Here is a 25,423-nt window from a genome sequence, read left to right on the forward strand (position 1 = left end):
AGTTTTAGTAAGAACACAGGGCGCTCTAGTCCCTAGAGAGACTGTGTTCTGTACTTTCAAATATTTCTTGGGAGGTAACACGAAATTTTAAGTCCTCACAATAGTGATTTTATTAAATTAGTTGCTTTATAAAACATTGCAGATGTCATAATTGTTAACATAACAATTTACCAAACTGTAGTTAACTGATGCAGCTTGCTGAGCATGTTTTATAAAGAAAAGGAAATGCCAAAACCCTGTTAAAAGTTATTTCATTGCAGCCTAGGAGACAAGAGATTTGTTTCTCAGACACTTGAATCAAGCAAATAAAAACAGGTAGTTTCCCTCCCTCAGTAGAAAGTCTGATAAATAAAAACTTAGACAGTCTGTACACTGAAATTCCGTAACTTGTCCTGTGATAATGGAGAGGTTTACCTTCTTCAGCTTCAGAGGTGGTTTTGGTCATTGAAATTTTAAGTATCAAACCAGTACTTTTCAGCCGCAGTATCTTCACTCTGAGATAAGTTTTCTTCACAATGTACTTAATATCCTCACGCTCAATTCTTAGACAAAGCAATTTTAATACTAGGTGCACACCACATGCCCTGGCTGCAAACTGCTTTTCTTGACAAGTATGAAGTAGTTCAAGGAGGTATGGTTAAGGCTGTATTACTGAACCGTGCTGGTAAATACTACACAATTTTTTGTCACGTTGCAACCTTTGTTTCCAATTTAGTGACTGCTGCTATGGGATTAGACAGCAACAATGACAACATTATTAGGTTTGTTTTGTTTTTAGACTATGATTTAGTAGCAACTTAAGTTCCCAATTTTAACCCCTTGGCAGCAAGATCCAAGTTCCCTCATTTGCACATTAGCACCTAAGTGTCAAGGGGTTAAATAACCAGCACAAAAGATACTGCACTTCTGATTGTAGCATTTGGCAGAACTGAAAGGAAAAGAAGTTGTGCTACATGTTGAAGGGATTGTGGGCAACAGAAAGAAGACACTAGGAGAGAGAAACTGTCACATGAAGTCTTCATAGTCTTGTACATATCCTCCATCATAACCACCATAATCTGCCAGATCGTCTTTCATGGTGGCCTTTAATCCCCCTCCAGGAACCACGCCTTTCTTCTTCTTTTTGGCTTTGCTTTGCTAAAGATGAAACAGAGTTAATTCATGAAACCTTATCTGCCATGGGCATTTTATCTGGTATAGCAGCCCTCACAAAGACACCAAAGCCTCTGGTCCCAGAAAACAAGTCTTTTAAAGAATTCCTATTAACTCAAAGGAGAAACACACAGGATGTCCATAAACACAATGATTGACAGTAGGCATTATAGCATCCCCTTCTATCCCAGCTTTAAAGCATTCATGAACCCCACTTAAGTTTCATCTATTGAGAATAAGTTGCTCACAACCCCACTGTAATGTGATAAGCGTTTCCCTGTATAGCTTGCTCTTACCTTTTCTTGCTTCTGTTTTTCACTGCAAAGCACAGTCAATGAATTGGTAATCTTTTTCAAGTCATCAATTTCCACTGAAAAAGGGAGGAGTGAGTATATCACTAACCTTCAATTTGGAAGTATTTTGAAAAAAAAGCAAAATAGACACCTGCGACTACAAATGAGAAACCTAAGTAACTTTACCATCTTATTTCTCCTTTTATAAATGTAAGATGTTAAAACCATTTAGCCTAAGGTTAGGCTTTTAGATCAAAACTACTTAGGGGCTGGGAAGGTGGCTCAGTGGTAGAGTGCTTGCCTTGCATGCATGAGGCCCTGGGTTCGATTCCTCAGCACCACATAAGCAGAAAAAGCTGGAAGTGGTGCTTTGGCTCAAGTGGTAGGGCACTAGCCTTAAGCTGAAGAGCTGAGGGACAGTGCTCAGGCCCAGAGTTCAGGCCCCATGACCGACAAAAAAAAAAAAATTAAAAAAAAAAAAAACTACTTAAACTTGTAAACTCAGCAACCAAAATTTATAATGATGAGGGCTGGGAAGGTGGCTCAGTGGTAGAGTGCTTGTCTTGCATGCAAGAGGCCCTGGGTTCGATTCCTCAGCACCACATAAGCAGAAAAAACTGGAAGTGGTGCTGTGGCTCAAGTAGTAGAGTGCTAGCCTTGAGCTGAAGAGCTGAGGGACAGCACCTAGGCCCAGAGTTCAGACCCCACAGCCAAAAAAAAATTATAAATGACCAATCACAGCTGAAACAAAGAGAACCTGTGTCTTAAAAAGTCCCCCTAGCAAGCTGGGCGCTGGTGGCTCACGCCTGTAATCCTAGCTACTCAGGAGGCTGAGATCTGAGGATCGCGGTTCAAAGCCAGCCCGGGCAGGAGAGACCGTGAGACTCCTATCTCCAATAAACCACCAGAAAACCGGAAGTGGCGCTGTAGCTCAAGTGGTAGAGCGCTCGCCTTGAGCTGAAGAGCTGAGGGACAGCGCCCAGGCCCAGAGTTCAAGCCCCACGACCGACAAAAAAAAAAAAAAAAAAGCCCCCCTAGCAAAAAAGTCCCTGAGCCTCTTATCTCCAATTAACTGCCAGAAAACCGGAAGTGGTGCTGTGGCTCAAAGTGGTAGAGCGCTCACATCTCCCAAAACAGGAAAAATAGCCCATATAGAAAAGGATAAAATACAGCCTTTCTGGGAATATATAATCACAGACCAAATTTAGAACCCCCAGTATAGTGATCATTTCTCAAAACTCAATTTACAATTTACTGTGTAGTACTCCTTGAAAACGTCTCCAAACACTAGCAAACTAGTTCTTTCCACATTAGTGCTACACCACCCATGCTGTCACTCCCATCTATCCTGCCCTGAAAGTATGACTCCACAAGGTGTGGCGCCACAGCCACAGTCCCCGAGAATGAATGTGAGCTCTGTCAAGTACCTTGTCTTAGGCTTTCTCATCTCTCATCTCTAAAATCCTACAAAGTCCAAGATCATTCTCCTAAAAGATACCACTTTGTAGCCCATTTCAAGAGACAACTGGATAAAATGAACTGGTGTGGTCACAATCCCACAACTTTTTTTTTTTTTGGTCGGTTATGGGGCTTGAACTCTGGGCTTGGGCATTATCCCTGCGCTCTTCAGCTCAAGGTAAGTGCTCTACCTCTTGAGCCACAGCACCACTTCCGGTTTTCTAGTGGTTTACTGGAGATAAGAGTCTCATGGACTTTCATGCCTGGGCTGGTTTTGAACCGCGATCCTCAGATCTCAGCCTCCTGAGAAGCTAGGATGACAGGCGTGAGCCACCGGCGCCCAGCTTCCCACAACTTTTTTTTAAGGCAGTCTGTCCCAACATACTATACATACAAGAACATTCCTAAGAGTAGCTACTAAAAAAATCAAATCCCAGGTGTGTATTACTAACATCACAACCCCTCCATCTTTGCCCATACTTGAAGCTACCCACAGGGGCTAGAGACAATTACTTACACGAAATACACACATCTCGAACTAAGGCTTCCAAAAAACTGGCATAATATAATGACTTTTCATACTGTGTAATTTTATCTTTTAGTAACTTCCCAAATTCTGTGAAATCATCTCTTGAAGATGGGTTCATAGCATCTATTCCACAAACTGTATTATTAACACCTGGAGGGCAGAAGAAGTACCAAAAATATTAGTAAGTTAAAATTAAAAAAAACAAAACCTAAAACCAATTACCCCACTGTCCCACTCTTCAGACAACTCTATTTTTAACCTAGGCTCACTGAAGTCCAGGGACGTAATTCATAAGGGGGCCTGTAACTTTGAGTAAGAAAAAATATTACATCTTCAATTTTTACTACAGGCACAAATCTGACTTACCAATAGAGATCAGATACTACTGTCATGTCACACCATGTCACATTATAGTTGAGACATTATATTGAAATATTGTCCAGTCATTACTTCAGCCACTTGACGGCATTCTGTTAAGCACAATAGCGCGCTCTCTGTAGCTCAGTGATAGAGGACTGACTTGACCAGCATGTAGGAGGCCTCAGGTTCAATCTCACCACCACAAACTAAAGCACACAATTCAGTGTTGTTTCAGTTTTAGTACCTTTGTAAATAAAATCCTGAGTTTGGTGTTTTTCAGTTTTTTTAGTTATGATAAAGGTGATGTATACAGGGGTGATGTATACAGGGGTTGAAGTTACATTAGTCAGAGTACAATGTCACCCCTCCCCTTGTTCCCAGTTTTTCTCGCCCATCCCTATCCACAAGTTGTATCGTTCATTTTCAACATACTGTCCAGTAATTACCATTGTTGCATTTGCTCACCCTTTTGAGTTTTGTTTTATTCAGTTAAAAATCTATTATGAAAGGATACATAGAACTCACCAGCTGCCAAAGGAACTCCATGGAACAAAAAGAAAGTGCTTAAAGGATTTGCCTAAAAATAGCCCCAGAGTAAGGTAAAATAACCTGCTAACAAGTTATTAGCTACCCAATAACTTGAGATGTAAGGGAATTCTAGACTAAAAGACAAGTATGCTTCTTTCTATATTCCTTTCAATATTAAAAGCTTATCATACCAAAGATGCAGTATTTGATATGAAAGACAATAATAAAATCTTATTAGCCAAATAATGACTTGTATGAATGCCTATTGTTGTCATGTGTTCTGTCCTATTCCCTCCCTCCACCCTCCCCATGGGGCTTGAACTCTGGGCCTGGGCGCTATCCCTCAGCTCTTCAGCTTAAGGCTAGCGCTCTACTACTTGAGCCACAGAGCCACTTCCAGTTTTCTACTGGTTTACTGGAGATAACAGTCTCATGCACTTTCCTGCCACGGCTGGCTTTGAACCATGATCTTTAGATCTTGGCCTCCTTAGTAGCTAGGATTACAGGGGTGAACCACTGGCACCCAGCTGTGTTTTTTTTGTTTTTTTTTTTTTTACTTCTTAATCTTATTTTTGGGCAGTACTACTAGGGCTTGAATTCAAGGCCTGGGTACTGACCCTTTATCACTCAAGGTTAGGGTTCTACCACCTAAGCCACAACTCCATTTCTGGTGTTTTGTGATTCTTTTGAGAGTCTCATAGCCTTTACTGCCTGGGCTGGCTTTGAACCATGATCCTCAGATCTCAGCTTCCTGAGTAGCTAGGGTTACAGGCTTGAGCCACTGCCAGCTGGCTTACTTTTTAGTCTTAACTGGTGTCCCATGCTAGACTGTGAATATGGAATAAACCTGCCCCTTTAATAACTACATGGGAAGCTTTAACATCCATAAAAGCACAGCATCGTGGCCATGTGCCTCTAATTAGGTGAGTACTCTTAGGACCTTTCAAACACACAGGAGCATCAGCAGCCAGATAGGGTAACACTTCCCTAAGGAAAGGGAACAATTCCTATAGTCTTCTGATGTAAAATGGAAGGGACCACAACAACTAGAGGGTTCTTGGTTACAGATTTCAATTTCAGAGTTGTTTCAACATGACCTCCTCTGAAAAGCACGCAGCACCTGTTAAGAAGCTTGTTTAAATGAATACAGGCTCTATCCTCTGTGTCAAGTTACTTTTTTTTCCCTTTTTTTTTTAATGTGGTGCTCAGGAATCAAACCCAGGGCCTCATGCATGCAAGGCAAGCGCTCTACCACTGAGCCACCTTCCCAGCCCTCAAGTAACTTTCCTACAACATTCTGAACGTATTTTTAGGGTCCTGAAAGTTTTTCTCTTGTCCACTAACTACAACTGCAGACATGGCAGACAGAAATGGTAAAGGCCAAGAAGGATCAAAGAAAGAAAAGAAACCAGAATGCAGAAGATGACCAAGCTTGGTCGAACATGGTCTGCATATGGGGACTTATAGCCTCCCAGTCATCTCAGTATTTAAATCACAAAGCCAAATCCTTAATTTCATCCAGCTCATAAATGTACTCTACGTAACAATATACTTCATTAGGACTAATGACTTTATTCTTTTTTTTTTGAGAAACAGGATCTCTCTGGCTTTGACCTGGAGATCTTCCTACCTAGCCACTCAAGTGCTGGAATTATAGGTGTGTAACACCACACCCAGCAAGTACAATAACTTGAGTCCTTTGATGCTCCAAACAATGAGTCATAAACCTGAATACATACATCTACTCAAATACACACAGATTAATATCAAAATTAGGCAGTACACTTCCTTTAAGACATGTTTTGTCAGTCAGTTGTGGGGCTTGAACTCAGGGTCTGGGCACTGTCCCTGAGCTTTGCTGCTCAAGACTAGCGCGCTCCATGTAAGCAGCAGCCTCCACCACTTCAGGCTTTCAGGTGGTTAACTGGAGGTCTCCTAGACTTTCTTGCCGGGCTGTCTTTGTACCACAAACCTCAGATCTCAGCTTCCTGACTAGCTAGGATTACAGGCGTGAGCCACCAGTACCTGTCTGACATGTTTTCTCAATGTTCACAACTAACAAGTATTGTCCTGCAACCCCCCCACCCCCCCAACTTACCAAATGTTTCTTTTGCTAGTTCAAGGTCTGACTCTTCCTGTAGTTTCTTTAGCCGCAGTTTATCTGCTAATTGTTCTTCTGGTGTTAGCACTTTAGGTTCTTCAGGTTCTTCTAACTAAGATGAAAGAACAGAAAATTTCACAAAGATATCCACTGAAATATTATTTATACTTTCAAATAAATTTAATTACATCCTAAATGCCTAATAACCACGAGTTAATGGCAGATCCACTAAATAATGTAAATACTATCATAACAAACGTGACAGGATATAACAATAGTAAGAAAAGTTGTTTTCACTTCTTTCCAAATCTCATTCCTTTGAAAGGACAGCAGTTAAATGTCTTTTCTATATGCTGTAACTTTGTATTAATACATGGTATTATTTACAGCAAGGAAAAATCCTCATATTTACTGAGGAAAAAGGTGAAAGGAACCTGTGCTCTTTATACTTATTTTCCCCTGTGCAGTTAAGATTTTCATTTTGAAATCTGCTTCTGAAGTAGATCACGTTTCATTTCTCATGGAGAGGAAATGGGAAAGATCATTACGACAGGTTAAAAAAGCTCAAAAACACTTTTTTTTTGGGCGGGGGGAGGGGGAAATCAGTCCTGGGATCTGAACTCTGGGCCTGGGCGCTGTCCCTCAGCTCCTTAGCTCAAGACTAGAGCTCTACCACTTAAGCCACAGTGCTACTTCCAGCTTTTTCTGCTTATGTGGTGCTGAGGAATTGAACCCAGGGCCTCGTGCATGGAAGGCAAACACTACCACTGAGCCACCTCCCAGCCCCTCAAAAGCACTTTTTAGAAAGAAAAAAACTATTTGACTGTCTTAGTAGATTGAACATCATTACATATTTTCTGCATCAAAACTAACCTCAGTGCCAGGCATATTATTAATTCAGTACACTCCAATTAAGATTTCTTCATATTAAGAGACTAACATAAAAATGTAACACAACAATGTGATTCTAACCTCAATGGCCCAAAGAGATTTAGTCAGTATAATTCCTTAGACTTCAGTTACAATTCTATTATTTATTCTGATAGTAAAAGGGTATTTTTAGACAAATTATTACGATGTGGTACCAGCTGTGAGGGTTGAGGGCCTGAGACTTTTTTCCTCCCTCAAGGCTAGTGCTCTACTACTTGAGCCACTGGCTCAACTTCTGGCTTTTTTGGTAGTTAGAAATAAGAGTAGCTAGGATTCAGGTGTGAGCCACCAGTGCTCAGCTAACAAATTATTATTTCTTTATGCCAGTACCAGGGCTTGAATTTAGGGCTACTGCTGTACCATCTGAGCCATGTCCTCTTCTGGCCTTTTCTGGTTAATTGAATGTATCAAGGCATCAAACCTTGATCCTCAGATGGTAAGCTTAGACAAATTATTAAGTAGCTAAAATGTTTTAAATTGGAGGGGGAGAACAGGAATTCTATCTTGCATATATATTGTGAAATGATTGAACCATGGAATAGCTGTCACTTCAGATACTTAATTTTGTAGGGTTAGAACATTTAAGATCTACTTGCACCAATCTGAGACTTTTCTGAGGATAGCATTTCTGTGTAGTGTAGATTTCTGAACATATATTCAAAAATATATTAAATACCAAAAACCCTCAAACTGAAACAAGGTAGACAAAAAGGAAATAGGGAAAATATTCAAATGATATCAGAACCTAGAACTCAATACAGTGGAACATATTCTTTTTTTTTTTGTCGGTCGTGGGGCTTGTACTCTGGGCTTGGGCGCCGTCTTTGTGCTCTTCAGCTTAAGGCAAGCACTCTACCACTTGAGCCACAGCACCACTTCCGGTTTTCTAGCCATTTATTGGAGATAAGAGTCTCATGAACTTTCCTGCCCGGGCTGGCTTTAAACTGCGATCCTCAGATCTCAGCTTCCTGAGTAGCTAGGATTACAGGAGTGAGCCACCGGCGCCTAGCTTATTCTTTTTTTTTTTTTTTTTAAGTTGATTACATTCTAACTCCAAAAGAACTGCAAAGAAATTCTAAATATGCTGAGACATTTTATACTGTTAGTAGTAACACTAGTATTTTAGAAAAAAAGCAAACATTAAAAACAAGGATTTTCAGTATAAGAAAATGTTGATATGAATTAGTGATTACACTCACATACATACACGTGCTTTCATGAGGCAAGCTACCTTAATACTAATGAATAACCATAGCAGCTAGATTCAGTCTCTTAAATATAAATTCCTTATAACAATAAACCACAAAGCATTGACTACATAGTGGGCCCTGGCACTGGTGGCTTATGTCTGCAATCATAGGCTGAGATCTAAGGACTGCAGTTCAAAGCCAGGTTAGGAAAACCATGAGACTTGGACTAGTATATACTAAACCAGAAATAAGCTTTCCAAGATGAATGGAATCCTGTGGAACAGATGGGCATGAATTGGATGTCTGTAAATCTAGCTTACTCAGGAGGCTGAGATCTGGGGATTAATTACAATTCAAAAAGCCAGAAAAGTTGGTGAGACCCTTATCTCCAACTAACCAGTAGAAAGCCAAAAGTGTAGCTGTGGCTCAAATGGCAGAGTGCCAGAATTGGGTGAAAAAGTTAAGGGACAAAGCCCAAGTCCTGAGTTGAAACCCCAGTACTGGCACCAAAACCCCCAAAACTGTAAAACACACTTTACAACATGTTAAGTCAGAAATGTTCACCATAAAGTCATAGGTATAATTAGAAGTTGATCATCAACTGCATTAAAAAAACTGAGTGGCTTGTACCTGTAACCCTAGCAAGTTAAGGGGCTATGATCTGAGGATTTTGGTTCAAAACTAGCAAAAGGAGAAAAGTTCAAAAGATCTCCAATTTACCATAAAAAAAGCTGGACTGCAAATATGGCTCAAGTGGCAAAACAGTAGCTGAAAGCAAGTAAACCAAAGAATGAGCGCTCTGCCCTGAGTTCAAGCCCTGATACTGACACACACATTCAGACACACAAGGGAAAGAAATGATGTAAAACAATTTCTTGTAAGAAGATAAAAATAGTGGTATAACCAAGGAATCAGGCTGTCACCACTTTAATCCAGTCATCAATTTTAGTTATTAGTTAATATTAGTAATACTTATTTTTAGTTTTTAATTGTTAGACATTAAATCTTGATGTGATACAATATGAAGCACACCCTATTAACTTCATAGGTGAACTTTTCTCCTTTTTATAGTATTCCCTTCCATCATTCTCCCCACTCCCTTGAAGCACTCAGCATCCCAATTTGAAATGTCTAACCTGAATCTAATAAAAGCTTGATAATTAGCTGGCAAGATGGAGGAGACTGCAATTTACAAGGAAGCATTCAGAAGGTAGAAGCTGTACAAAAGGCAAGTACTCTGGTCTCTTCAACAAATGAAAAAATAAAAACCAGGGTGTGACTCATGTTTAATTAGAGCACCTACAAGCACAAGCACAAGACCAACTAGTTCAAGTTCCAGTATTGCTAAAAAAAGAAAATTTTTTTACTGTGGTCACTGTGCAACCATGAATGCTCTTGTTTGTCAAAACTTAAAAGGCTTAGCCACTCAGGAGATGGAGCTGATATTGTGGTTCAAAGCCAGCCTGAGCAGGAAAGTCTAAAAGACTCCATTTCCAATTAACCAGCAAATAGAGACGTGACTCAAGTGGTAGAGTGCCAGCCAAGCAAGCCAGCCAAGTAAGCTTCAGTCCCTGAAGTCAAACCTGGTACTGGCCAAAAAATGAGAGAAAACCTTAAAAGGCATTCTAATGAATAAAATAATATTAAAAATTAAAAAAAACCCTTCTGGGTACTTTCTTTGCAAAAGTACAAAAAAACGGCCTATTTGGTGTTCACCTATCTTGTGCTATCCATTTATATAGTCTCTATGCTCTTAGACCTGTACCCACTGATGTAAGAATTCTGCATACACTTTAAAGAAGAACAGAACTTACTCTCTTTTTAATTTCTTCTTGCCTTTTCTTCTGTTGTCGTTCTTTTTCTTTTATTTTCTCCGCTATTTTTTTCTTTTCTGAAATTTTTATTTCTGAAAGAAATGTTTTATTCATAAAGTAAATCCAGTTAATGGACAACTGAAGAGACCAAACTGTTCCTGACTTTTAGACACATACAGTGATAGCTTGAAAAATAAGAAGAGCAAAATTCCAAGGCTCTTCTTTGTCCTCTCTAATTTGACTCTTAAAAATTTAAACATCTCCTTTGATATTTCTCCACCACATATAATCTAATTATATTTTGAGGACAGAAAAAGAGAATTCGGAGGGAATGGAAGGTTGCTTAATTTCAGAAAACTAACATTTAAAATTTTGTGAGCATTGTGTTAAGGACCAAGTACCTACACCAAGATATCAAACCAAATGTAGGAGCAACAGTGACTCACCTGGTTTTACTTCTGCCTCTTCTTTTTTTTCTTCATCATCATCATCCCAGTTATCCTAAAGAAAAAGACCTCAGTAATTCTTATAAGTTTGATCTTCTATGTGATCTTTATATATCAATTTGTCTAATTCCACAGAAACAAGCTTATCGACATTGTGGGCACTACATTAAACAACACATTAATGTAGGATGAACGGATATATTTATAATGTTGAACTGATTTATTTATAGCCCTCTTTACTCATCTGTCCATTTTTCATTTACTTTTACATCTTTCAGTAGTGTGAGGGAACCTTACCTTTTGAGGTTGTATTACACATTTCCTAAATAGTTTTTGTAAGCAGGGTATTTTCTACTATATTCCTTATTTTTGTACATTAAAGCTACTGGTTTTTGTGTGCTAATTCTGTGTCTTGCCACCTCACTAAAACAATTTATCATTTACATTGGAATTGACTTATTGATAATCAAGGTTTTTAGGTTTTTTTTTTGAACAAAAAGGAAATGCAAATCAAAAACAACACTAGATTCCATCTCACCCCAATTAAGAATGGCCAACATCAACAGTACAACAACCAACACTGGAGGGGTGTGTGAATAAAAAGGAACACTATTATATGGTTGGTGGGGAACTCAGGAAGATGATGTGGAGGTTCCTCAAAAACAAAACAAAACAAAACATAGAACTTCCCTATGATCCAGTAATACCACTCTTGGACATCTACCCAGAATATCACAAATCAAGATACAGTAAAGACCTTTGCGTATCCATTTTCATTTCTGAACCGTTCAGGATAAATAGGACATAGCAACAGCCCAGATGCCCTACAACAGGTGAGTGGGTCAAGAAAGTGTGTGTGTGTGCGTGCGTGTGTGTTTTACTACTCTATCAGAATATGCCATTTTCAGGAAAATGGATAGGTTTAGAAAAATATGGCGAATGAAGTCATGCTCAGAGACAAATGGTGCATATTTTCTCTTATGTGAAAGTAAGACCTAACATATAAACATGTATAGTAACATATACAGGATTATATGCATACACATAAATTGACAGGATACTTAGTGTAACTCCTTTGAACAACAAAAATTTAGGAAGCTGAATAACGTTACGACGAGGACATCAAGAGGAGGACGGAGAGGAGGAACACCAAGTATGGAAGAAAGGTGAACAAATATAAACATTACTTCAATTTACACTATGTAAAAACTGAGCTGTGTAACCTGAGGATGGGGATGGGAAGACAAGGGGGAGAATGGCAGAAGGCGTGACATGACTAAGATGCATTGTACTCATTACTTGACTTCTGGAATTGAAACTTGTACAACTACTTAACTAAAAATAAACCAGGTGCCAGTGGCTCATGCCTGTAATCCTAGCAGGAGGCTGAGATCTGAGGATTGTGATTTGAAGCCAGGCTAAGCAGGGAAGTCCATGAGACTTTTAAATCTCCAGTTAACCACAAAAAAGGTCAAAAGTAGAGCTATGACTCAAGTTCTAGAGCACTAGCTTTGAGAAAAAAGCTCAGAGACAGTGCCCAAGCCCCAGGACTGGCACATACATAAAAAAATAATAATTGAGAAAGTGTAAAAATATATTTAAAATATATGCAAGTACATCTTTAATATAAAAAATTTGAAGTCGGGCTGGGCGCTGGTGGCTCACGCCTGTAATCCTAGCTACTCAGGAGGCTGAGATCTGAGGATCGCGGTTCAAAGCCAGCCCGGGCAAGAAAGACTGTGAGACTCCTATCTCCAATAAACCACCAGAAAACCGGAAGTGGCGCTGTAGCTCAAGTGGTAGAGCGCTCGCCTTGAGCTGAAGAGCTGAGGGACAACGCCCAGGCCCAGAGTTCAAGCCCCACGACCGACAAAAAAAAAAAAAAAAAAAAAAAAAAAAAAAATTTGAAGTCGGCAATGCCATAAAATTCAGAAAATTTTGGTTACTAACATGCTACAACACAAAGCTTCACACCTGACTCATCAATGGATCATAGACAAAACACAGATGCATTAAAAATCTTGAAGGGGCGGGGGAGAGTATCTGTGGAGACGGGAGGGCAGGGATGGTAGGGGAAAAACTCAGGAGGGGGCAACCATGCTTGATAAGAAATGTACTCATTACCTTGCTCATGTAACTGTAACCCCTCTGTACACTATTTTCACAATAAAAAACATATTTAAAAAATCTTGTATAAAATTACCTTCAGGCTATATGTATAAGGCATATATATATAAAACGTAAGTAATTTTCACCTCCAAAAATCTCAATGTATTTGCAAACATCCCAAAATCTGAAAATTGAAACACTGCTGGCCCCAAACATCTTGGAGAGGCATATTCAACCTGCATCCTTACCCTGCCCCCTTCTTAACGTCTCTAGCATTACCCTGTGAAGTCCTATCTACCATACCATGCTGTAAAACTGATCCGCCATTTCCTTTCACTGCCTTTGGATTTGGGCCACTTGGAAAATCTTACACCAAAAAAGAATACACAGAGTTTCATTACTATTCCACTTAGATCCCTAGCCCATCTGCCTTTCTGTCTTTCTCTCTAGTTTGGGTAATTACTTGGAGGTAGATCTGTAGTCTTTTCTATGCCTAACTCATATCACTGAGCTAAATATAAGTCAGCTGCTAGACTGAATTTTCTAAGGGCTCCATAGACTTTAGAAGATTTCAGCTTAATGTGGACAGAGAGACAGCCTTGCGTTTGAATCAGACTTTGAGCACCGTCTCAGCAAACACCAGGCACACCATACACCATACACACGGCGTAGAGATGGGCTGGAGGATGGTAGCAGCCATACAGGAGGCCCTGACGGGACTAGAAAAGGCAAAGGCTGAAAGGCAAGTTCTGACCAATGTGCCCATCTATGACACACGCTTCTGGTTTAATTGCAAGACAGATCAAAAATCTAAATCAGTCTAGGCATATAAATGAACTAACCCTGCTTCTAAGTCCAAAAAGAATTAAATATCCACCATCCTTTCTAAGGCTGCTATAGGGGCTGCAGAAGTAGAGTAGGAAGAACATTATATAATCACCTTGGCAATTTAAGCCAAGATTCAGTATTTATTTTTGTCAATATTGGGCCTTGAACGTGGCCTGGTCTCTGTCCCTTATCTTTTCTGCTTAAGGATGGTGTTCTACCACAACTCCACTTCTAACCTTTTGGTGGTTAATTGGGGTTAAGAGTCTCATAGAGCCAGGCGCTGGTGGCTCACGCCTGTAATCCTAGCTACCCGGGAGGCTGAGATCTGAGGATTGCGGTTCAAAGCCAGCCCGAGCAGGAAAGTCCATGAAACTCTTATCTCCAATAAAGCACCAGAAAACTGCAAGTGGTGCTGTAGCTCAAGTGGCAGAGCGCTCACCCTGAGCTGAAGAGCTGAGGGACAGCGTCCAAGCCCAGAGTTCAAGCCCCACGGCCAACAACAACAACAAAAAGTCTCATAGACTTTCATGCTTGGACCAGCTTCAAACTGTAATCCTCAGATCTCAGCTTTCTGAGAAGCAAGGTCTACAAGTGTGAGCAACTGGCACCTGGCTTATGGTCCAGTTTTGTCAGTCATGGGGCTTTAACTCATGGCCTGGACACTTTCCCCGAGCTCCTTTGCTCAAGGCTAGGGCTCTACCACTTTGAACCACAGAACGAACCACTTTCGGTTTTCTGGTAGTTTATTGGAGATAAGAGTCTCACAGGGGTTGGGAAGGGTCAGTGGTAAAGTAGTTGCCTTGCATGCATGAGGCCCTGGGTTCCATTCCTCAGCACCACATAAGCAGAAAAAGCCAGAAGTGGGGTTGAGGCTCAAGTGGTAGAGCGCTAGCCTTCAGCTGAAGAGCTGAGGGACAGCGCCCAGGCCCAGAGTTCAGGCCCATGACCACCACCACCACCACCAACAACAACAACAAAAAAGAGTTTCAGACTTTCCTGCCTAGGATGGCTTTGAACCCCTATCCTCAGATCTCAGCCTCCAGAGTAGCTAGGATTACAGGTGTGAGCCACCAGCTCCCAGCTCATGGTTGTTTTGTTGAAAACAAACCCATCAGTCATTATTTGGATAACTAACACTAGAGTCTGAAATTAGGGATCAAATGTTTATGTTACCTAGATGACTTGCCTTCTAAGTATTTATATCAAAACACCACAGTATAAAAGGAAGCAAAGTGGGGGGAGGGGGAGGCGGGGAAGGGAAGTGAAGGGTAAACAAAGGAGGAGGCTGCAATGCTTGGTAAGAAATGTATGCATTATCCTGCCCATGTAATTGTAGCCCCCCTGTACAGTATGTTCTCAAATAAAATAAAATACAATTAAAAAAAAATAAATAAAAGGAAGCAAAGAGCTAAAAATAAAAGTTAAGCAAGAGGCAAATCTACTGTTAGTGGTAGAAAACAGAGAAGACTGGGTTTGGTCAGCTGCTTTAAGAAGTGCTTCAGAGGACCCTGTGCTCACTTTATAGGGAACACATATTTACAACGTCTAACAATGGTGACAATGACAGCACTTAATGAGATGCTCACTTTGCACCCAGCATTATGCAAAGAACTTTATATGGAGTAACATGGTTAATCCTCACAACAGTCTTCAAAGGAAGGTGGCATCATCCCTGTTTTACAGATAAGGAAACTGAAGCCCAGACAAAGCCATTGTCTTCAGTATCATTTCTTCTCTGGGTCCTGAACTGTAACTACTTGGGAACTAAGTTCTTCCACATCAAAATCCATTCTTCCAATTACTTTTGGAATGAGCTCACTGGTATTATAGGGAATCATATGGCTGGGCACTGGTGGCTCAAGCTGTAACCTCAGCTACTCAGGAGGCTGAGATCTAAGGATGATGATTTGAAGCCAGCCAGGGCAGGAAAGTCCATGGCTATGGTAGAGCATTAGGTTTGAGCAAAAGCTCAGGGACAGTGCCCAGGCCCTGAGTTCAAGCGCCAGTACCAGAACACACAAAAAAGCTACAATATGTAACAAGTATTAACTATCCATCTTCAGAACTCAGATTGTAGCCAGGCACCAGTGGCTCACATCTATAATTCTAGCTACTCAGGAGGCTGAGATCTGAGGATCCCACTTTGAAGCCAGCCTGGGCTTCATCTCCAATTAACTACCAAAAATCTGGAAGTGGAGCTGTGGCTCAAGTAGTAGAGCACTAGCCATGAATAAACAGCTCAGGTTAACAAGGTCCAGGCCCTGAATTTAAGCCCCAGAACTAGCACCAAAACAAATCAAAACAAAAACCTTAACTGGAACTGGTGGCTCACACCTGTAATCCTAGTAACTAGGGAGGATGAGATCTGAGAATCACGGTTCAAAGCCAGCTGGGGCAGGAAAGTCCTTGAGACTCTGGTCTCCAATTAACCATTAAAAAACTGGAAGTGATTTGTCTAATCTGGGGAGGGGAATAACAAAACACTGAAACAAGGACACAGGATGATCCATTGCAATGATACTTACAAGACAGTACATTGGAAATGAATTTTACAACTTCGAGGTGGGGGGGGGCGAGGGAGGCAAAGGATAGTGGGAGAAGAACAAGGGAAGGGATAACAATGCTCAAGAAGGAATGTGCTCATTGCTTTACTCATGTAACTGTAACCCCTCTGTACAGCACCTTTACAATAAAAATTTAAAATAAAAAAGAAAAGAAAAGAAAACCAGAAGTGGTGCAGTGGCTCAAAGTGTAGAGCGCATAAAGCTCAGGGATCATGCCCAGGCCCTGAATTCAAGCCCATGACTATCACCACCAACAACAAAAACAACAACAACAAAAACCCTTCAAACTGGACTCAGTGGTAGAGCGCTTGCCTTGCATGCATGAGGCCCTGGGTTTGATTCCTTAGCACCACATAAGCAGAAAAAGCTGGAAGTGGCGCTGTGGCTCAAGCATTAGAGCACTTGCCTTGAGCTGAAGAGCTGAGGGACAGCGCCCAGGCCCAGACTTCAGGCCCCATAGCCAGCAAAAAACAAAACAAAACAAAACAAAACCTTCCAACTGCCTATAGTGATTTTTTTTTTTTAATTAACTCACATTTGTTCTATGTGAGGTTGGGGTGTTTACCACCTATTCCAATCAATCTTCCTCGCTGATTTTCCACAAGTCTAAAGAAATTGGTTTAGAAGCCTTTAAGGGCAAAAGTAGAGAAACTGAAATACCTTCAATGCGGAGAAACCAGTATTGGCGCAGTCCTGCTGGGTGTGGGCATTCCTTCGTTCTCTTTCGCAGGAGAACATCAGCCTGCTCACTCCTGTCACTGCGCCTGCAGCACCTCCTATCACAACAACATCTATCCCATCTCTACCACTGTCCCTAGTGTCTCCCAACAAAACACGAACCTTGCACAACTCTCAATGTAGAATATGAAGCTACCTAGAAACGCTCCAGTCTATTCCAAAATGAATTCTAGTAGCAAAATAGTTCCTGCCACCTAGAAGTTATGACATTTGTTCTTCAGTTCATAAAGGGCCCATGAAAGGTGAACTTTATTTGTCTTATACCCTCACCTAAACTGTAGGCCCTGAAGTTACTACCAAGCTAACACCCAGTCCCCAGATAAGGTAAACAGCAAAAAGAAATAGCCACACCTGCAAACAAATAGCTGTAACCACAGAAAGATAGTTAGCTTTCCTTAGGATCCTAAATATTTTGTTTCTTTAGTTATGAAATCAGTGGGTGTTGGAAAAGCAAATATAGGATAGAATGCTTGCCACAACACTTCTGAAAAACCTATCCAAGTTTTCTGGTAAACATGAGGACTTTGTAAATGCTGGCAAAGTTTCAGATAATATGCAAAAAGATTTCCTAAAGAAAGACCCAAAATTCGCACTGAAAATAGGAAGTCTGTAACTCACTTCAAAAGAGCCCTAAATGGTTATGTGGTTCAAGATACTACATACTGTTATGCAATTAAAAGTCCCTCTTATTTTTGGAACCCAATAGACTTTCCAACTCTGATATCCAATTTATCTATAAAATAGTCATGCTGGCTGTTCTCCTAAAATGGTTAGCTTCCTTAGCAAAAAAGTAGTTTATAAACTACTTATCTTGCCAATACATATACATATCCACTATCATTTGAACCATTTCTCTGAAAGAGATGGTTGCTTTTCAAATTTAAAACCCACTTCCTAGAAGGTGCTGGTGACTCATGTCTGTAATCTTACTCAGGAGGCTGAGATCTGAGGAGTGTGGTTCAAAGCCAGCCCAGGCAGGGGAAATCTGTGATCTCCAATTAGCCATCAAAAGGACAGTGGCTCAAGTGGTAGAGCACCAGCCTTTAACAGAAGAAAAGCTGAGGGACAGTGCCCATTTCAAGGACCAGTAGCAGCACCACAAACAAAACAAAACAAAACAACCAGGCTGGCGATAGAGCTCAGTTGGCAGAGTGCTTGCCTGGGTTTGATAGCTAGCATTCTACCTAGCATCCCAAAGAATCAAGCAAACTACAACCTGCTTCCCAATTTTACATGACTATTAAAAACAAAACAGAAAATTTTAAACTGCTAGTTTCTTTTAGTATCTAACAATGCAGCTAGCAGTTGACTGGTTCTGTCATTTTATGATACAGAACCACAAAATGTCACATGCAATGAGAGAACACATTTAGGGTTGAAAATGTTTTCCAAGTTAAGCAAGATATATTTATAGATTCTCAAACAGAAGTAGCTTCAGAAGAATAGTAAGTTGTCCTGTCCCACAGTAATAGCCGAGGAACTAACACATGCATATTCCTTCCCTCTTTTTCTCTAAATAACTTGATTCAGATACAGCATAGTCTCTAACTGGGTAAGTTTTCTTCTTGGTGTTTCACAAGCTGTGCAGGTTCTGCTCTGAGTGGCCCCAGAATTCTGAAATGAGATTCTGGCAAGGCTAGAAAAATTTCCCATGAAAAAAAAAATTTTTTTTTTTTGGGTCCGGTCGTGGGGCCTGAACTCTGGGCCTGGGCACTGTCCCTCAGCTCTTCAGCTCAAGGCTAGCGCTCTACCACTTGAGCCACAGCGCCACTTCCAGCTTTTTTCTTTTTTCTTATGTGGTGCTGAGGAATCGAACCCAGGGCCTTGAGCATGCAAGGCAAGTGCTCTACCACTGAGCCACCTTCCCAGCCCTCCCATGAAAAAATTTAAAAAGAAATCCAAATATGTTGGGCACTCCTGGCATGCCTGTAAATTTAGCTCCTCAGGAAGCTGAGATCTGAAGACTGTGGTTCAGAGCCAGCCAGGACTACAGGAAAGTCTGTGAGATTCTTATCTCCAAGTAAGCACCAAAAAAGCTGAAGGGGAGGTATAGCTCAAGTGGTAGACCTATAACCTAGAGCAAAAAAGCTCAGAGAAAATGCCCAGACCCTGAGTTCAAGCCCCATGACCAGCAAAAAAAAAAAAAAAAAAAGTCCCAACAATCTACTATTATACCAGAACTGTGCTGATCTCTCAAGCCAAGGTCTTGCCTTAGTATATTCTACTTAATTCAATTATGTCTGGCTCAGAACTTGTGTTCCATATTACAATGCCAACTGTCTCATATTAGGAGTAGTTGTCAGTTAATTCTACTTTAAATTCTTGGCTAAGCAATACCAAGACCAAGACAATGAACACTAAATAAGTCATTTATTGTGACTGGACAAATACAAAAGGGAAATACTCTTCAATACAAAGACTGGGGAGGTAGCTCAGTGGTAGTGCCTGACTAGTTGTTTATCTCCCAGAACTACAAAAAAAAATTTTTTAAGTAATATAGACTCTTAAGACTTTTTAATTGGACATTGATCATTAGTGTAAGCAGCATTACCTACAAAGCAAAAGTATGTCTGCTGGTGATGCCACACAGGTGTTCAGACAGCCAAAGCTAAGGCCATAGTGCTGTCATCAGAAGGCTGAGATCTGAGAACTGAGGTTCAAGATCATTCAGAATAGGAAAGTCTGTGATACTGCTATCTCCAATGACCACCAAAAAGCTATGTATGGCTCAAGAGACAAAGCACCCACCTTGAGTGAAAAAGCTAAAGGACAGCACTCAGGCTGTGAGATCAAGTCACACTATCAGCACACACACATAAAGAAAGTACAGACAGGTACTGGTGTCTTATGCCTGTAATCCTAGCTACTCAGAAGGGTCAAAAAATTTAAATAATAAACACACTATTTATAAAAATTGCTAATTATTGCAATTATATGACTAGGTTTTTCTTCAAAATAATGGGATTGGAAGAAAATAGGGATGATAAGAGAAATAAACCTGTTCTGAGTGCATGCATGCACACAGGTCCTAGAATCATAAACTCAGGGCCTGGGCACTTTTCCTTGAGCTATTTTTGCTCTCTACCACTTGAACCATAGCTCCACTTCCAGCTGGTTTTTTCAGTTGTTAGATGGAAATCAGACTCTCACAGATAGACTTTCCTGCTGGTGCTGGCTTTAAACTGCAACCCTCAGATCTCAGCCTCCTGAGTAGCTGGGATTACAGACATGAGCCACCAGCACCTATCTTTGGATCTCATTTAAAGAAATTGTAATGCACTTAGGAAGCAAATGGGTGAAAAGGTTAAGCATAGGAAGTTTCCTCTACTGTATGGATAGTCTATATACCCTTTGAATAAACTATTTCTAATCTGTTCCAGTAAAACACTAAGAGTTGTCTCTTCTTCCACTACGAACTTACTGTCTGCTCAATCAACACATCCTACATATCACTCTGTAACAAGGACAGAGTCCACTCATACTCACCAAGTGAATAATCCCTCCCACTGACTGTACACTGAGTAGTACAAAAAGTAAAAATAAAGCCAGGGTTTTTAACTGGAAAAAGTATAGACAGCCCTTTCACTATGATGAAAAGCTTTCCAACTTCACCTAAGTTCATTTCTGCCACTGTCCCAGATGGCTTTTTGGGGAGAGGTGGTGGATGAAGGAGCCTTGGGGTTTGTACTCAGGACCTAGGTGCTGTCCCTGAGCTTTTTTGTTCAAGGTTAGCACTTTATCACTTAAGCCATAGCTCAACTAGGGTTTTTTTTGGTGGTTAATTGGAAATATGTTTCACAGACATTCCTACCCTGGGTGGCTTCAAATGACGATCCTCAGATCCCAGCCTCCTGAAGTAGCTAGAATTACAGATGTGAGCTACCGCCTCCAGCTCAGATGATTATTTAAAAAGTTTACAGAAAGCAAGGTACTGACATGTGCTGGTGCCTCACCCCTGTAATCCTCACTCATCAGGAATCTAAGATCTGAGGATGGAGGTTTGTAGCCAACTTGAGCAGAAAAACCATGGCTCTTATCTCCAATTAACCACCAAAAAGCCAGAAGTGGAGCTGTGACTCAAGTGGTGGTAAGTGCCAGCCTTGAGTAGGAAAAACTAAGGGACAGGGCCTAGGCCCCGAGTTCAAGCCCAGTACAAAAACTTGTGGGGTAGGGGGAGGAACACAGAGAAAGAGACTGTAAAATACTAAGTCTACTGTCTATTCAATGTCTGCAAAACTATTAGAGCAGATTTGTAACAAACACTCCAGAGTTTTTTCATTTCTCCAGATATTACAAAAGATATTAAACTAACACGTGAGAAGGTTAAGCATTACAAGGTTGAGATAAATAACTTACATTCATCTACAGACTTTGCTTTTAAAGACTTTTTTTTAAATAAAAATTTACATAGTGGGGCTGGGAAGGTGGCTCAGTGGTAGAGTGCTTGCCTTGCATGCATGAGGCCCTGGGTTCAATTCCTCAGAACCACATAAGCAGAAAAAAGCTGGAAGTGGTACTAGCCTTCAGCTGAAGAGCTGAGGGACAGTGCCCAGGCCCAGAGTTCAGGCCCCATGACCGACCAAAAAAAAAAAAAATCACATAGTGAACTGTTTAGGGACTACAATTATTCCTTATAACTAGACCTCATCAAAACAAGTTCCTGCATATATCCTCCCACAAACAGATTAAGTGCTAAAACATTAGAATTTAGAAATTTTGTGATATAACTACTAAGAGAACAAATTTAATTCTAGACTAGTAAAAAAGCAAAATTTTTCTTGATAACCATGGTCTTCCACTCAAAGCAATAACCTCAGAGTAAAAAGACAATATATAAAGTGCTTAATTTTTGGCGTCAAAAATTATAAGCTGGGGCTGGGAATGTGGCTTACTGGTAGAATGCTTGCCTACCATGCATGAAGCCTTGGGTTGGATTCCTCAGTACCACATAAACAGAAAAAGCCCGAAGTGGCACTGGCCTTGAGCAAAAGAAGTTCAGGGATAGTACTCAGGACCTGAGTTGAAGACCCAGGACTGGCCAAAAAAAAAAAAAAGAGAGAGAGAGAGAAAAGAAATTATAAACTGGCCAGGCACTGGTGGCTCACACCTGTAATCCTAGCTACTTAGAAGACTGAGACCTGAAATTGCAGTGCAACGGGCACTCTTATCTCCAATTAATTACCAAAAAACATGAAGTGATGTGGTGGATCAAAGTGGTAGAGCAGGGCTGGGAAGGTGGCTTAGTGGTAGAGTGCTTGCCTTGCATGCCTGAGGCCCTGGGTTTGATTCCTCAGCACCACATAAGCAAAAAGAAAAAAGCTGGAAGTGGCGCTGTGGCTCAAGCAGGAGAGTGCTAGCCTTGAGCTGAAGAGCTGAGGGATAGCACCCAGGCCCCACAACCGGACCCAAAAAAAAAAAAAAAAAAAAAAAGTGGTAGGGCACTAGCCTCAGGCAAAAGAACTCAGGGACAACGCCTAGGCCCTGAGTTCAAGCCCTACAACCAACCAAAAAAATATATATATATAAATTGTAGTGCAAAGTAGTCCCAGATACTAGTATCCTAACAGCCTAAACATATTCTCAATTAGCCAAAGCACAACATGAAGTGACAAAAGAATTAGCATTTACTGACCACCAAGTGCTGGCTAGCTAGCCCAGCTTATGCTTGGCAAAGCATTTAAAATGCAAACCACCCTCTGATGTGGGTCCTAAAATGAGACTTACAGATTGGGAAAGTATAACTTGCTTATTGACCACAAATCTAGAAAATATCAAGGCAACCTTATAAACTAAAGTTTGACTCTAACACTCACTGCACACCACATTGTAGGAATCAATGTAAATAAAGCTAGTATTTCAACACAAAAGGAACCAATTAAGACTTCAATTTCTAAGATCAATTTGAAACTTTATGCAAAAGAAATAACTACATTAAAATGTATGCAAAGGAAGATTAAACAAGATGTTCTTTATAGTCTGACAGCTCCAAAATTCATTCCATGTGATCACAATTGACTCCTCTCAAACTTAACTTTGAGACTTTTCTCCTAAACTCTCTAATCATCTCTATATTTAACCTATTCCCAATTTTTATGAGACGACCACTTCCACATTAGAAAAAGTGAAAATTCAAATCTAACCCAAACCTTGGAAATCTGTTACAATGTGGTAACGTTGTAACGAGGCTGGCAACACAATCTACTGCCATGTCTATGCAGCATGTAAACAAAGCATCTAAATATCCCCCAGTCAGCAATAGTACTCCCATTTAGTAACTTCAATGTGTGCAAAGATCACATTGTTCCTGAAATTCAAGCTGTCTGACAAACTGGACATTTACCTCAACAGTTAGCAAAAAAGGAAAACCAAACAGTTCATTTAATCCAGACAGAAGGATTTACAGGATACTCAGTTTATAAAGAATATGAAGCTATGAGGGTAATACACTCACTAGATTCACCAAAACCAAGAAAAGAAAAAAAAAAGCATTTCCAATTCATACAAAATGTTACCTATCATGGTTTCAAAAACTTTTTAATGCTCATCTTCAGATTCTGGACTTGATACTTTTAGCTATGTTAAAAAAAAAAAAAAAAAAAAAAAACAACCAGAATGTGATCACAGTAAATCGTCTGTGAAGTTGTCAAAAACAAACGATAAAGCTGAATATAATACAGAATTACAAGGCATCGATCAGAAAAATAAAACACTAGCCCCTGGCCGGCTTCAAGTATTAAACCTTCAGTATTTGCATAGGCCTCGTTCACGTATCAATGAAAAACGGACACTCCATTTTTCAGAGTGCTGTGCAGACCAACCCAGCTTTCGGCCAAGGTAACTGCTGATTTATCTCGGTCTCAGTTCACCCTTTTTACCACAGGGTGGGGGAAGGGAGGGCTAAAAGTTATTTTACTCTACAGTTCTATTCAGCTTGTACAGAAAAGGCTGGGATGAAAAAACCAAGGTGACTTCCCTTATCTAATCCCTGGCACACACTCCACCAAACAGGCTTTCGGGCTCATCAGTTAAATGACTGAACCTGGGGAGTAGACCTGAGCGGCTTTCCAGACTTTCCATATGGGAGATCAACCACCACCAGGTTCAACTTCCACGTCGGCCAAGTCTCACTCCGACCCGAGGCTCCGGCCTGCGACGCCGCACGTGGGCCGCGGCCTCCCGGGGCTGCTGTCACCTCCCGGCGCCAGTTGGCGGGTGGGATCGGGGCCCTGGGAGCCGACTCTCCCAACCAGGGCCAGCGAAGGGGGAAAGGGAGAGGTCCAGGCCGCCACCGCCCTCCGCGCGGCAGCAGCGGGGCGGCGCTGCCCGGCCCCGGCACATGGCCGGCGGGCGGAGGGGAGGAGGGCACGGCGGGTCCCGAGGCTCGCGCGGGAGCTCCACGGCCCGCAGCAGGCCCGGGCGGCGCCCCTGGGCCCCGGAGTGGTCCTCCCACCGCCCGCCCCGCAACTCCGCCCGGCCGCGCCCGCGCCGCCGGTGGGTCTCGGGCCCGCTCCTACCTTGACGTCCTCGTCCTCGTCCTCGCCTTCCCAGCGGTCCCCGCCGGCCGGGCCGCCGCTGCCGCCGCCCCCCACCTTCCGCACCGCGTCTTCCACCGAGAACGTGTCCGCGTCTACGGGAGAGAGCCAGCCGCGTTAGTGCCTGTTTGCCGGTCCCGCCCGAGGGTGTGTGTGTGGGGGAGGGAACCTGTCTCCGTCCCCGGAACTTTCTGCTCACCCCAAGAGTCCGAGTCCCCCGCCGCTGCCGCCGCCATCTCGAGCCGGGTGGCGAGCGTGTGTATGAGGGAGCGCGAGCGCCGCGAAGAGTTGGCGCGGCGGAGGTGAGTCACCCGGCTGGCTCTCGTTGGCCCGCGCGGGGCACGCTGGGACCGTGGCTGACTTAGCGCCCAAGCCCGGACCACACCCCCTCCCCTCGGGGCGGCGCCGGCGTTGCACGCGGCGGGGAAGGGGCGGGGACTGAGGCCGGCGGTGGGGGGGGAAAGGGGCGGGGACTGAGGTCGGCGGGAGGAAGGGGCGGGGACTGAGGTCAGCTGGGGGGGGGGGGGGGGTGTGTGTGTGTGGAGGAAAGGGGTGGGGGCTGAGGCCGGGACGGGGAAGGGGTGGGGACTGAGGTCGGTGGGGGAAGGGGCGGGGACTAAGGCTGGCAGGGGGTGGGGCTAGGGGGCGGGGACTGAGGCCGGCGGGGGGAAGGGGCGGGGACTGAGGCCGGCGGGGGGGGAAGGGGCGGGGACTGAGGCCGGCAGGGGTTGGGGGCGGGGACTGGGGGCGGTTCCCGCGGCTCGCCGGAGACCGGGAGACTGTCAGCCCAGCCCGGGCCGCCGGAGGGCCAAGTAAGTGGGGAAGTTATCGGGAGGTCCTCCGCCGGGCGC

The 25,423-nt window shown here is 42.3% G+C and overlaps 1 protein-coding gene across 1 annotated transcript; it reads right to left on the reverse strand.

Moving 5' to 3' along the window:
• Positions 1–85: 85 nt before the first annotated feature.
• On the reverse strand, positions 86–24,909 carry LOC138804904 (eukaryotic translation initiation factor 3 subunit J). The gene is made up of 8 exons (XM_069989429.1): positions 24,772–24,909; positions 24,555–24,667; positions 10,802–10,856; positions 10,356–10,447; positions 6,419–6,533; positions 3,421–3,582; positions 1,449–1,522; positions 86–1,137 (listed from the first exon to the last, which is right to left on the reverse strand). Exons 1-8 carry the CDS (start codon positions 24,806–24,808, stop codon positions 1,006–1,008), a joined length of 780 nt encoding a protein of 259 aa, XP_069845530.1. The 5' UTR covers positions 24,809–24,909; the 3' UTR covers positions 86–1,005.
• Positions 24,910–25,423: the final 514 nt, after the last annotated feature.

Source organism: Dipodomys merriami, unplaced genomic scaffold (assembly GCF_024711535.1).
Source record: "Dipodomys merriami isolate MVZ:Mamm:240054 unplaced genomic scaffold, mDipMer1.0.p SCAF_379, whole genome shotgun sequence".
Classification (NCBI taxonomy): Eukaryota; Metazoa; Chordata; class Mammalia; order Rodentia; family Heteromyidae; genus Dipodomys; species Dipodomys merriami.

Coding starts and splice junctions, on each gene's coding strand:
- LOC138804904 (XM_069989429.1), bottom strand. CDS start 24,808: ATGGCGGCGGCAGCGGCGGGGGACTCGGACTCTTGGG. Junction 24,668..24,771: donor GGGGGACTCGGACTCTTGGG/GTGAGCAGAAAG, acceptor TCTCTCCCGTAG/ACGCGGACACGTTCTCGGTG. Junction 10,448..10,801: donor AGAGGCAGAAGTAAAACCAG/GTGAGTCACTGT, acceptor CATTTCTTTCAG/AAATAAAAATTTCAGAAAAG.